The 15,070-nt window shown below is 44.9% G+C and overlaps 1 protein-coding gene across 1 annotated transcript in view; it reads left to right on the top strand.

Moving 5' to 3' along the window:
• Positions 1–15,070, top strand: part of LOC135917052 (snake venom metalloproteinase atroxlysin-1-like) — a 55,277-nt gene that overhangs the window by 25,242 nt on the left and 14,965 nt on the right. Inside the window, exons 6-8 of the mRNA XM_070526720.1 lie at positions 2,749–2,870; positions 5,839–5,910; positions 11,899–11,972. Of these exons, the coding sequence (XP_070382821.1) occupies positions 5,906–5,910; positions 11,899–11,972 (79 nt within the window). The 5' untranslated portion in view covers positions 2,749–2,870; positions 5,839–5,905. The remainder of the gene's footprint in view (positions 1–2,748; positions 2,871–5,838; positions 5,911–11,898; positions 11,973–15,070) is intronic.

Genomic DNA, 15,070 nt, shown 5'->3' with positions numbered 1-15,070 from the left:
ATATGCGGCAACCGGCCTCCTCTCTTGTACTTTCTGTACATGCTGCACCATCTAGTCGTTGATTTTAGAGGCACATATTTTGCGCATACATTGCACAGCTGCTCGTAATGTTATCGCAAAGGCCTTCTTTAAAAAGTGGCACATACCTAGTGCAAATGTGACGCTGCCTGATAGAGCATCTGATAGCTTTCCTTCACGTGGATTATATTCCGCCTAGCATTGGATACACTCAAGAGATCTTTTTTGTCATTTCATCGCGGCAAATTTCAATGATACATACATAGTTACCCAAGTTGGTGTAAAATACTTTATTAAAGAGAGGCACGTGCATACCCGTACATACTGCCACCCAAGTTGTTATCAAAGAGGTTCTACAAAGAGCAGCATAAATCGAGTGGCATATGCACAGTGCTGCAAGTCCGCATCAAAGAATTTCCTTGAGCGGTGGTACTTACCATGTCCCTCATCTAAAGGGACCCATGTCGGCTTGAAAGAGGTTCATTAAGGAGTGGTATTGCATGTACGCATTAATACTTCTCAGTGATCCAATGTGGTCCGCTGGTTGGCGTTGAATCTTATTCCCTAAGCAGTTCCCTAAGGAATTTGCTAATCCCACTGCGCCACGCATTTGACCACAGGCTACCCAGTTAACCCCGCTATGCGGGAGAACAGTTAGACAAAAACATAAGTACGAACATAGATATGTAGTTGCTCGCCAGAAAGTGCGTAAAATACTCTATCAATGCCAACGCATACAAGTGGCAGTGAATTGCCAATAGAAGCTATATATTCCAGCAAAGAAGACGCTGCCTAGCGCCTGTCTCTTGTAAAAATATTGGTTGGGGTTAGGGAACCATGCCATTCGATGACCCGGCCAAAACACTTTTAAGCCAATCAGCCCAGCCTTCTTTATGCGTGCGTTAAGTGCTTTACTATTTTGAGAATACTTCACAGATTTTCTCACGGATAACCTGCTATCTATCTATCATTGGATCTACATGTGTGTGTGTGTATTGTATTTCACCATTTTCCGTCTAATCTGCTTCAGTGTGTAGTGCATGGTCGAATGGGTAGAGCATCGAGCTACTTTTCTGACGTAACATGGTTTGAAAGCAACCTTCGGATGAACATGAGCCACTCAGCATCTGACATTGTGTACATATGGGCCAGCTCTTCAACAAAGATTTTTTTTTCCGTTGACATGCTTCACTCTACCAGTCTTCTATGAAAACCTTTGACGTCGCCTTACAGCACAGGGTATGTTTCAATAAGTCTGTGCTATTACTGAATTGAATTGAATTGAATTAAGGGGTATCACCTGCCGAAACCAAAATTTCATCATGAGGCACGCCGTGGTGGAGGACTCCGGATTAATTTTGACCACCCGAGAATCTTGAACGTGCCTCCAATGCATGGGAAATGGGCGTTCTTGCACTTCGCCCCCATCGAAATGCGGCCGCCGCGGCCTAGATAAGATCGCACGGACTCGTACATAGCCGCGCAATACCATCGCCGCTAAGCCACCACGGCGGGTGGGTGCTCTTCTTCAACCTCTTAGATGGCAACTTAGGTCACTGGGTATGTGCCAATAGGTGCGCACGGCTCTACAATGACAACAAAAAAATCCTTCAAATGTTTTTAATGCTCGGTGTAATCGACCCCACGTCGCAAGTGTAATGCAATATTAGAAACCCGACGATTTAGCAAGTGACGCCACAGAAACTGTTGGTGCGACTCTTTTGAATGAACGCCTTTCGCGCCAATGCTTTATCGACCTGCGCTACGAATGCAGTAGGTACATGTCAGTCTTCAAAGAACCTATCGACAAGTTGAGTCACTGTGTATGTTACACTACGTGTGTGGCAAGCGAGATAACTTTTATCCGCGTTCACAGGCACCACCTCGCCATGCTTCTCGTCTTGGAGGCCACGCGTGAACTCTCAGAAGTGCCTCAAGATGGCGCATGACATGTTTGTCAGCATTCACCCCACGCATACGCATCATGCATTTGGGAGGGCACGCACAAGCTTTGTGGTGGCAGTGCTAGATGGAGTGTTCCTATGGTTAGGCAGAAAGAGAAGTTCTGATGAACGACACGCATCATGCATAACTTATTTTGACGGGGACAATACGTCATGCTGCTATATTGCTAAATGGAGGTCTTTAAGTTTGAAAAACAAGAAGCAAGCCGATCTATTGCTACTTTCTTGCAGAAGGCTTACGGCTATGCACCACGGTCATCTAATACTTGTTGATGCCCCTGCACACTTTGCATATACAATAGGCTGTGCTTAGTCAATCAAAAAATAACACATATATGACTGGCAAAAATAATTCCAAATCTTCTTGTGCTCATCTGCAATGCCGTGCAGTTACTCGTTAAAGTACTCACGACGTGCGGATGTAGCCACATGTTTTAAAATTTATGTTATTAGTTTCTAATCACATATATGATGCTGACCAGATCACATCTGTGAAGTTCATTTTACTTTCGCATTAGGTTTTGTAGGCCAGCTTTCCACTCAATCTATAACCGAAGACGAAGCTGTTCGCATAATAACTTTCCATGCCACTCAACTGCATCTCAAAAAGACGAAGTCATATATAACTTATAAGTACTGCTTGGTTCTTTTATTCATGGAAAGAAAACGTTTCGCTTGAACATATAGTCGTGGACCTGAATATTAGCTATGTGTGTAAATGCGACTTTATTTGTCACGATTGCGTTCTTCTTAACCTCGTCAACAGAGGACGACTCCTTACAAGATTTCAATGTAGAATTATTCGTCATTACTGACAAATCCCTCACAAACCGCTTCCACAAAGACCACGCAAAACTCAAGGCACATGTTCAACAACTTCTCACTAAGGCAAGTACAAAGTATATCTTAATTCATATCACGTATCTCTCTCTCTCTCTCAATTGTTTTTGGGACGCTGAACAGAACTATGCTTGCTTTCACAGTAAATGTACAAACAGCCATTGTGTGTTCCATCAATGCAGTTTTAAATTTTTACCAGTAGGCGTTTATATTACTTTCTCAGTACAAATGCAAAAAAATAATAATGTCATCCTTGTTCTGTATAGCTTTGTAAAATTACGCAGAAATCCACCGCACGCACCAAGACCTTGTAGTGCACGTATCTTCTTGAAAAATAGAAAACCTATTTTAGATATCTTTATGCAATTAGACAATAAAAGTGCTCCTTTTTTATCCTGGTACAAGGTATTGTTACTTGCCCAGCCACTAGTATAGCAATATAGAAAGAAAGGAAAAGTGTATTCATAACTGCATATCTTTTTTTAAAAAAGACGAGATGCTTGCCAAAGGAATTACTTCGTTAATGCGAAGAATTACACAGCACACGAGAACACACTGAAATTGAGTTATCGCTTATTATCAACTGATTTTATTGATAAAAAACATGTAATATTCTTTCAAGCAACCGACGGCATTTGCTTGCAATAAAGATCACAATGCTGTAAGGCCTTATACGGAAGAGCGTTTCCCTTTCCGTGGCGCTGGCTGCAGAAGAAGAATATAGGACAGGCAGGCCTCTAAACATCTTAACATACTCGAAGGAAGCGAGCAGAAATTACATGAGGGGCAGGATTAGCAAAGCCGCCCTCAGAATTCTTGGCGGAGCCAACTTCGCCGAGAGGAACGTTACGCAGAAGTTAATATGGATTCCGGCCCACGCAGGCATAGAGGGTAACGAAAGGGCAGACAGCCTAGCTCGAGAGACCATGTTCCGAGCAGAGCAGTCGCACTCCCCGGAGTATCACCCACACGCTTGTGAAGGAGGATACACAAAAATCTTAAACATACACAGAGCGACGAGAGCCAAATATCCCCCAACGCAAAAAGCTCTAACAAAGGTGGAAGCAATGGACTGGCGCAGATTGCAGACAAACTCCTTCCCAAATTTATACATCCTAAACAATATGTACCCAACACAATACAAAGACACTTGCCCATGGTGCGGGGCCACACCCACACTCTATCATGTCACATGGGAATGTAAACACAATCAATCATTCCACCAACACAATAACCCGAGTGCGGAGCAATGGGAGAGTCGACTTACCAGCTGCGAACTCACGAGCTACACAGTGATGACATTAACGCACAAATAGCCCATAAGTCTCTGTAGACCGCATTAGATGCTTTTGAGAGAGGCTGGAGCACGCAGGAGAAAACCGTTGTATGGTCAGTAGAGCAACCATTTTTGCTCCAGGTATGCGAGATGAAAACACCTGAAGTGTGATAATAATGTTTAGAGAACCACGACGCAATATGAGCACAGAACAAACAAAGATTTACCTGCGCTACCTCGAAGGCTGTTTACATCCGGAATGTTTCGCTGTTCAAAAAAAAAAACATCGTTGGCAAAGCACGAACCAGTCTTTCATTCTTAGGTTGCCGCCGTCATACAGCGAAAAAGAAAAACGTTGCCAACCATCAGCACTGAATTTCTTGTGCGGCCGATTATTTCTTCCTATTCTATTTTGCTTGTATATAAGACGTGAATTTGAGCCACAAAATTCTTTCAATGTGCGCATCTCCATTGTTCCCCATTAAGACACGGGTCACTGCGTATTTTGCATAATCTTCTAAATGGACAAACATATAACCGAGTAGAATGAAGCATGGTATTGAATGCTCAAAACACCAAGGTTTTCTGTGAATGTTACCAAACTTCATGCCCGAAACTAACAATGATTTGTGTGGCCGATAACTACCTTTCGTCTGTTTGATATGCGCTATTCCTGGACATCCTGTTTCCTATGTCCTTCGTGCGTTGACTTATGAATACGTACATTTGCTTTTAATATGATGGCTTTCTTGAGATAGTTCGCGTACTTTCTAGATGTTAGACATGAATGCATGTATGCATGCATGTATGCAACTGTAACTGCGTTTGTGGTGGCGGCTGCGCACGGTCGGACGGCCGTATCTTGAGAGCGATCGACATTGGGGGCAGAGCCTAGGTGCGTCGACGAATCGTAGCTTTGTTCGTGCGTTGGGTCCTCGGTGCTCACTTTGCGTTCAAGCGATAGACACCACGAAGGTCACTTCGCTCGCTGATGCTGCCACGCACCATCGTTTTGACAGCGAGTGTTCGTGATCGTCGAGTGTGACGTGTTCATGTTTCCTGTTCGCGCTGACACCATGCTTGTTAATTAAGTTGGTAAGCGAATGTTCCCTATCTGACATTACCAACAAAAACGCTACTCTTTCTTCGTATGACTGGCTGCTAATTTGCTATCACAATCGATGTCTCCCCTTTCGGGCAAAAGCATTACACCTTTTAATGAACCTATTTCACGCCTATATGCATCACTGTAGATGCAGCACTAGAAAGGTACCAAAGTCCAATGAAACCCTTTAACGTCGACTGAGAGCACTGGGTATGTTCCATTGGGAATATGACGCTTTACAATTACAAAAGAACCAAAACTTCAAAGCGATTCTTACAGGTCTCCTAAAAGCTTATGCAATTTCAAGCATATTTAATTACCTTCATCAATAATTATGCTTAATTACCTAATAAGCTAGAACAAAATGAATTACCTTCTATACAGATGCACTACTAATAACGAAATACCGTTGATCTTATATACGTGACTCGTAACCGTATTCTTACGTGACTTCACCGGGCAGTAGCTCGGATACCCTGACATTTCGAGCCTACCGTGAGCAGTTGCCTTGCCAGTGCACTTAGCGAAGTGTAATGAGTGGGGTCAATTATTTAGGAAGAGTAAATTTATGACGTGTTGTTCAAAATAATTACGTGTATATTTAGGGTTATCGTCATGACACTACTTGCTTGCAGGCAAGCAAGACGCTGAGTATACTTACGCCTCGTGGCTCTATAACTTTAACAGGACTTCAAAGTTACTATGAGGTGAGTAAAATACACGTGGATATACCTTTATATAACAAAAGAAGTATTACAGGGAGAAGAAGCGTATTTAACACTGGCCGGAAATGGCGACGTTATGGCCAAAGAAACAATGTATAAACTAGTTCAATATGCGGAACAATACCCGGTAATGTGGGAATCCGATTTGCTGCTCCTGTTGACAGGGTGAGCAGTTGTCTAGTTTCTCTGTTTCCCTTTAAAAAATATTTATGCAAATAACTTTTTACTGAATGTCTTTTTGTTGTGTACCCAAGTCTCAGGATTCCAATGACAACAAAATTTCTTAATAATTCCATGCACTTCACGGCGTTCGAAATACAGCCATTTTTTCACACTCAAAAGAAGTTAGGAGAGTGTCACACCAGTACCATGTGACCGAGAAATACTACTACACTTCAGTAGCATAGGCTGTAGCGACAAAGAAAGCAGACATAAATAGCCTGAGTAGAGACACCATATTGTCCAGATTATAGCGCCTTTATTCAATTACTGCGACCATCGATACATTTGGTAACGCGTATGTCATCGTGAATAGGCAGCCTATCCTTTATCTTTCTCAATGTTTCTGAAAACTGGCCACACCATAAGAGCGTCTGGAAGCATCACCGTATTCTGGAGAAGCATGATTGAGCCACACATAGACGCAGATGAACACTGATACCACATTAGGAGAACTCATAAACTCAGATACTCAAAGCAGTAGCGGACGGCAGAAGATGCGGGGTGCGACGAAATGAGGAAATTTGCGGGTGCTAGTTGGAATTGGTTGGCGCAGGACAGGGGTAACTGGAGATCGCAGGGAGAGGCCATCGTCCTGCAGTGGACATAAATAGGCTGATGATGACGATGATGATTGGGATGATGATGATGATGATGATGATGATGATGATGATGACAAACTCAGGAGCTTGTGTCTCTATAGATAGGAATGTATTGATTGTTTTATTTGCTCTGTGCACTCACTTTGCTGATGTTTCACTTTTTTTTCGCGGAAAGGGAGTAGCTAGTCTACCCGCGGTAGGCGGCAAATTTTTTAAAATCTGATTGGCGTTCTTTCGCTACGTCTATCTAACTAGTGACTTAGGTACTTAGGTATCGTTTTACCATCTGAATTACGTCAGAAGCTTCCCCTTGCCAGCATCATCAAAGCATTTTCGTTGTTTCGCCGACATCGTTCCTTGTTTTCCATTTTATCATAATCAGGTTATCGTCACTCACTCGTGAGTATGTCAGTGTTGTCAGGCCATCGTTTTCGTTGTGGCATCGTCAAACAGTCAGTGTCCTGCATCCCTTCTCATACTGTTATCGTCATGCCGCGAGGTTGGTGCCATTGTTGTCTATTCAGCTTCGTCATGCTCTTCTCGTTATACAATGGTCGTCACGCCGTCACTGTCACCGGCTCGTCGCCATTTTGTTGCCCTCATGGCGTAATTGGCCTCGCTGCAATTGCGTCATAATTTCATGAATGTCATCTCACTATTGTCATGGCGTCACGCCATATTGCTTTTGTGGTTCCACCGACGTTATTGCTCCATCATCAACCCTTCGTCGTCCTTGCGCTGTCGTACAATCGCCGTAATTTCGTCATGCTTAATGTTGACCCTGAATAGCAAGTGCCATAGCAAAGTGAAACGGTACGCGTTAAACTGCGTTTCAAACATATCAGTCGCAACGGAAGAATCAGAGATAACACAACAAATTTAAATAACGGGATTTTACCAATACGATGTGCCATTGCATTGCTTAAATGCTAATCGTATTTCTGTTGACACTAGCCGTTACATGAATACTGTCGTAGTTGTTCAAAAAGCGAGAGTTTTTCATCCCAAAAATCTGGCGCGAACAGCGAGGCCTTATGCCGTAGCATAAAGCTTACACCTAGGAATGTTTTAAGGGCCAACTAGGATGAATTTTCGTTTTTACTAATATTGATTAAAAAAGTCAGTATATACTATTGAAATAAATCTAGGAAACATTGCCTTGCAAATAATTGTCTAATTTTCATATTTACGTAAAAGCCTTGGCAGCTGTCCGAATTGGTGCGGGACAAACTTTCTTAACAAACTGCGTGATAGGACAGGACGCAAGGACATAAGTGACAGAGACGAGCACAGTTTTTTGACGAAGTAATTAACGAGTGCGCACTGGCTCACTCCATTTTCGGGTCTTTCTCTTATCCTTGCCACTGCTCAAACACACTGCCCTGGCCCTTTGATATTATGGGACATTGTTCGAAACTGCTTTAGGAAAGAAAGAAAGAATATTCCTATTGACATTCATAAATATCAACACCTAAGGGGACGACGCGTGCTCCTATTGGGGAGCAGATACGTCTTTACCGCAACACTTCGCTTATCAGATTGTTTCAGCGCACAACAGGCAGCACGTAATTGTAGAAATTAAGCACAGGAAGTGCTCACTCTGGCACTTGCTTCCCTTCCACGGAGGGGTATGGATGCATCTTATTTTCAAATATAATTTAAAGCACCTAATTTCAAGAGAATCTTGTGATGCACTCAGGCAAAATCAAGAATGAGGTTGACATATGAAGTAGCAAACTGCTGTGTAAAGTTATAAACAGGGATAAGGTGCCTCAGAAAGGCTGGACAACGTTTCAATAGGACAACCTCTTTTCGTCAATGAGGGCCGCGGCATCCTCGCCATGTTATTTCTAAAGGGTTGGTAGAGTGACGTCCCGTGCGGTCATCACCGGTGGCGGCTGGTTGTAAAGGCAGAGAGAATGAGCGCTGTCGCCCGACGTCTGCAAGCGTGGTTCCCAAGATGAGGGGACAAGAGCGGGAGAGTGGGAAGGCGGGGAGAAAAAAAAAGAAAAAGTAATAAAGGTACCGAGAGGGACAATGTATAAAAATCAAGAAAAGAAAAAGAAGGGCATAGGAGGCTGTTGTGGGAGTGAGAGGTTAGGGAGCTTTCAGGGGTGTAGTCGGCGGCATGCTTTTGTGGCTTTAGAAGAGCCGGTCAGTAGGTCAGCGCGCAAGTAACAAAACAGGACCAAAAAAAAAAACATCACTTGAAAGAATGACGAGTAGCGTAACATCAATGCGTCGGGTAATTTTGAAGGAGTTAAAGAGACACTAAAGTTTACTATGAAGTCAAGTTAAAGTGATATAGCAATGCCCTAGAACTTTTACGGCGTCAATATAATCACGAACAGAGCTTTAGTAACCGAGAATTCGAGGTAAATGCATGGCACGATTTGAGATCCCCCCCCAGCGACATTCCGGTACTAGTCCGATGAAGAAGGCACTCCTCATGATAATTTATATCACTAGAACTCAACTACTTGTATTAAAAAGATAATTTCAATTGGTTATATTACGAAAGAAAATGCTACTTGTGTACTTCTATTCGATTGTAAGAACAAAATAACATTTTGACGTTACCGTTGGGTAGTATGGGTGGTCGAAAGGTTTCGTTTTTGCTCGACTGTGCGCGCTCGACTCAGCGCCGCGCGCGCTTTGGAGTTTCAGTTGATTCGTTATGGCGTCGTGCTGCGCTGGTTCTGCTGGCTCGCGAAACTTGCATTTGGAACAAGCAGCGGGAATGCCACGTCCATGGGATGTCGTGGTATGCGTGAACGGTCCGCGGAATTTGGCCAAGGGCAGTTACAGCGGCGAATCCAACGTTGCTTATCATGTGTGCCAAAGAGTGAATCATGTGTGCCAACGAGTGAAGTGGTTAAATGCCATACCTCTGCCACAGCGCGTTGGCAAAGAGCCGAAAAATCGCATAGTGTGCTCGCTGCAGTTTCGTCCAGAGGATTACGAGTTCAAGGCCGACTTACTGAAGTCGTCTGGAGTGCCTTTGAAAGCAATGTTCTCCCATAGCGCTGTTCCGCCGGTCTTGCCTGCATTCTCCGAAGCGCAAGACCAACGGCAGGTCGAAGACGGCGCGGTAAGTGCGGCATTTGGTTTTCACGTAGGAAAGCTGCAAATGTGCGAATATGTACAGCCATGACATAGAGTTGCCGTCGAAGTAGTACGCAACGACGCCGGCAGCGCGAGCCCTATGCAGCAGGTCACGTTCATCAGTGCTTAAATCGCTGAATCTAGCCGAGCATCGCGAGCTAATGTGTCGTTGTCAGGGTCGTCAACGAGCGTCAAAGTTGGCGTCATAAAATCAAGAACCAGCTTATCGTCGCGCGATTTCCCTTCCGCTAGCCACCAAAGTTCCGCTTTCGCGCTGCTGTCGGCTCTGCTTTGGCTCTATTTCTGGCCGCGCGTTTGTGTTTTGCGCAGAAAAGCTGTAGCGCCTTCTGCGGGCGCCGTTTTACTCACCGATGGTGCAACGTCACTGTGAGACCATCACATCACTACCCCTTGATCGGCGGACGGGAGATTTGAACTGCGCTAGGGGTTCGCGGACACTTAAAAATGAATTTTTTCTTCAAATAAGTCTTTTCTTCGCAAGAAACAATCGTTTCGAGGTTTATGGGATAGTACTTCACCAGTCCACATTAACTTAATATTAACATTTAGTCTCTATTTAAAACGGCGACAACTTAGCTCCTTCAAAATTACGCAACGCATTGCTGCTACGCTACTCAAGTCATTCTTTCGAGTTATGCCTTATTTGTTCTTTTCGGTGCTAAAACTGCTGCGGCTTGAACTACTAAATTACACGGTTAACAGACATGGCCACGGACGCCGTTGCTCATTCCCCAAAAATTACTGAATTCAAGAACTCAATTGACCCGCGTTCAAAGCAGTCCTGGCACTCTCGCAAAATTCACTTGACACACACGAAAAATAGGGTGGCCCACCCTCAAAACTGTCTGCCCAATTCATGCACATGACCAAGTGAAAAGTATACCCCGGAAGAGGCATGCTGCTTTCGCATTCAATGCCTGTAAGGAGACTGATCTGCTTCTGTAACATTTTGTCTTGCTAACCTTCATGACACTACTTTCGCACCTCGGGAATGGCGAGATGAAACCACCTCAGCACGCGTAGCCATAGCAATGGGACAAGAAGTTACTGCATACTAATAGCGTTATGAGGGCCGACATGTCACTAATATTTTTTCCGACTAGGCTTCAAGGTTGTCACGAAACGCTCCCTACTACTTATGAAAGTGATTATCTTCGTATGTCTATTGGTCCATTTTCGTGATTTGGCGGTGCTTGATATTTCAAAGTCGGGCTCAAGTATAAAGAAAACATTCATTCATTAGTTCGTACGCTGTCCGGTTCTTTACTTCCTTTATTCCTCCGTTGGTGGAGATTGTTCTGGCTATTCGCTTACGTTGGCAACCACCGTAAAAGATTTCTGCACATTCTTTTTTTTACTCCCTGCGTACGTCCCCTACTTATGTTGGAGGCAACTTATGTTGGAGGCAGTTGTACGAGAAACACGTCTATTTCACCAGTACGCCCCACACCACAAGTGGCCGTCCCGGCCACCCCTACAATGCCACTGAAGAAACACCCTTAACTGCTTCACTGCAAAAGGTGCCATGCAAGTTACCTTGTAATGGCATTGAACATTACATCATGGGCACTTGCTTATTCGTCGTCATCTTCGTTACTATTAATGTCACCGTCCTTTCATCGTCATTGTGCCATGGTATTTCGTCTCTACTGGGCCCACATCATACAGTAGTCGTTGTCCTTGTTATTTCCCCATAACCTTGCGGCATTAATAAACTGAAACTGTACTGGACCTATGTTAGCTCTTTTTTCTCTAGTATCTACAAGATATTTTCAGGGAACCAAACACTTTACAAACGTGCCGTACAGTGGCAAAGTAATTCCCTAAAAAACTCGTTTTGAAGCCAAGAGAAAAAGGCAAGTGCCTTATATTGCGGTAAGATTGCAATATTTTTGAGCATGGACTTCCAATATTCCCTACGCATAATTCTTTGCACCAAGGAATACTGCATGGCGTATGACACTATGTCAGATTTTCATAACCTATTTTATCTGTCATTTCACGTACAATCCTATTTTCGTAGGTTTGGTTGCTTTGTACTTTGCAGGCAACCACTGAGTGAAACAACCCAGAATGGAAAAACATCTCACATACATGGTATGTTTTCTTTCTTAAATGAAATACGCTACGCGCCCGCCCCTGTTTGATCGCTTATGCGCTCGAGCCAGCATTCACCGCTCATCTATGCTACTCGGAATTTCTCTTTCATTTGGCCAGAACAAGGTACGGTAAAATGCACTGCAATATTAAGTTTGTGGCGCACTAGACAGAACATTTGTGTGTGTTAGTGGAGTTGGCGTTTTATTGTGATAAGAATTACACTAACAGTGGAGAAGCTTTGGCATTGCATGAGTCGAGCTCCCGTGGTGCCTCCGTGAGAATAATATACACGCCGCTACGGACACCCGAAATACTGCTCTGCAGGCCGGAAAGCGACGATGCCCACTACTACGTGGCACGATCAAAACGGAAATTGTGCGTTTTAATCGAGTAGCTGTGCGATAACAGTGCACAAAAGCCAGGCAAGAAACGCGTTTAAAAACTTGTAAGAGCTTGCGAAACGAGGCGCACCCGCTAGCTTCGGACAGCCGAATCCACTAGGAACAATGCACCGCCCGACACTGCAGGTTAGCGTTTACAATTATGAAGCAATATAAAAAACGATACTGTGCGTGGAGCATCTACAGGAACAGTATTGCCGGTGGGCGCAACGCACCACTGCCGCAAACGCCAGGAACTGCGTGACATAAAATCGACGCACCGAAGGACTATCGTGGGTGATGCTCTAACAGTGCTCGAGTGGCATTGTGGCGGTGGGCATACTGTTCTAACAATGCGTAGAGGCAACAGAGTGTGACCGAACCTGTGGACCAACTACCCCTCATCACTCTTGCAGTTACTAGGCTGGTTGCAATACTGACGTGATGAGACATGCCGGATTTTATGATACCAGCACCGCACCTCTGCTGCATGCGAAAAGGGGCACACAGAAAACCTTCTTTATATTTTTTTTATTTACAAATATTGTCGTCTCAGACTTAAGACAGGACAGGAGTGCGGTACATAAATAAGAAAGTATAGATAAGTACATCAAACCATAACATGCCTAGGAAAGCACGTGTGGAGAGGCTCCCAAACGGAAAACGAACGTAAGTGTTAGTCAAACAGTGTTCAATACTGAGCAGCATGACCATTCGTCTATAATTGTGTATTCTCGCAAACGGTTCAAGTTATAATTTAGTGACGTGTGATAAAGATGATAAGTTGGAATGGAATCAATGAATTATTAAGCGCACTATCTTTTCTGGACACATTCGAGCCGTTATAGGTCGGATGTATAATGAGATGGCCAAACAATCGACGCATAGTCAAAGACAGGCCTCGCTGGGGATTTACAAATTCCTAGTCAACATTGTTTTAGTGCCGCTTTTACAGTTCTCAGGCAGTCCCGTTTTCTAAATAAATACCCTAAATATTTCTCAACGCACACTAAAACGATTCGATAAAGTTGTCCTAACATTTAGAAGCGCTTCGGCTGAGTCAATATGATATGCATGCAAATTCTCCGCAGGCCAGCTAATACGCGTGAACATAACTTCCATGCCACTAGCGGATGCCAGAACGAGTACCGGGATGATGTAGAGCCGACTGAGAGGAGCCGTGACCGTGTGTCCACTTGACTTTACTGCTTCTCAAGCTAAACGCTCTGCTCCTGTTTATCTCCTCACCACTCGCTCGTAGAGGGATGACCGGCGTGGAAGAGCAGACGCAGCAGCACGGGGCAGGAAAAAGGTGGACGGCCCACAGCTCCATAGACGCGAACAGGCCACTCGGTCGCCCGGTCACCCGAACCTCGCACGTAGAAGCGGGTTCCAAGATGCCGGCAGGCTGACCTGAGGCCTCGTGCAAGGCAACGACCCGAGGCGCCCCTCGTCTCGATGACGGACGCTCGCTCTCCCGAACCTCGCGCGTAGATGCTGGTTCGAGGCTGCAGCAGGCCGTTCCGAGATCTCGGGCCGTGCAACGACCCGAGGCGTTCCCTGTCTCGAAGACGGACGCCCGGTCAAGTGAACCTCACCGGCAGATGTGGGTTCCGTAGGCCCGGCGGCCCTAGTCGTGCCGGCGTTCCAACGATCTCCGTTGCGCGAGCCCCTTCTCATGCGCTGCATGAGCCTCCCTTGTATTTATTTTCCTCTTGTTGAGGACGGCCGAAATGTCATCTGCTCTTGCGCTCGCTACTTCCTGTGTACTTCTTCACAAAGTCACGCGACGAGGTGTCCTGCGCAGCCGTTCGTCTATGCTTCTCGGAAACCGATGTACTGCATCCGGGAACTAGTATCTTTACGGCTGAGGCCTACGCACTATTGTCGGCTGTGAAGCATATCAGGAAATCAAAACTCCAGAAATCAGTCATATATACGGACTCCCTTAGTGTTGTGAAGGCCTTGATGTCATTCTCTAACCACAAAAATCCGGTAAATAATGAACTCAATTCCGTTCTGTCTAAAGCGTATATAGGTAACCAGCATGTCATCATATTCTGGGTACCAGGTCGTAGGGGCATCGACGGTAATGTTCTGGCGGACCAGTTGGCCACGTCAGTTGCATCGCATTCGGCTAATCCCACCGTGGCAGTTCCTGTTCTAAAGCCCTTCTTACGGAGGAAACTATGGAACCACTGGCAATGCCTATGAGACGCGGGAACACATAATAAGCTGTACGTGATAAATCCACAGTTAGGATTCTGGCCCTCTGTAACAAAATCATGCCGAACAGATGTCCTATTCTGTCGTCTCAGAATAGGACACACATTCGGCGCCCATAATTTTCTACTCACCGGAAATGACCCTCCAACCTGCGATAGCTGCGAGGAGAGGCTTACTGCCCTGCACGTCCTCCTGGAGTGCCGGAAAGCCGAATCTGAAAGAAAGAAACATTTTGCCTTAGCATACCGGCAGCACATTTATCTTCATCCAGTAATGTTACTCGGCCCAGAACCGCTATTTGACATCAACGCAGTCCTAAGTTATCTGAAAGATGTTGTGTTGCATGTTGTTAGCCCCACATGTTCGTAGCGTCTCTTCTCTTCAGACGATGGTGCTGTGATAGTTCTTTCGTATACCACGTGCCCCTAGGCCCTTGTGTTTCAAGGGCTCCGGTGAGGCAACAGTGCTCCAGGTATTTTTACCATCTCA

Source organism: Dermacentor albipictus, chromosome 10 (genome assembly GCF_038994185.2).
Source record: "Dermacentor albipictus isolate Rhodes 1998 colony chromosome 10, USDA_Dalb.pri_finalv2, whole genome shotgun sequence".
NCBI classification, from domain to species: Eukaryota; Metazoa; Arthropoda; class Arachnida; order Ixodida; family Ixodidae; genus Dermacentor; species Dermacentor albipictus.
This window is presented reverse-complemented; position numbering and strand designations above follow the sequence as displayed.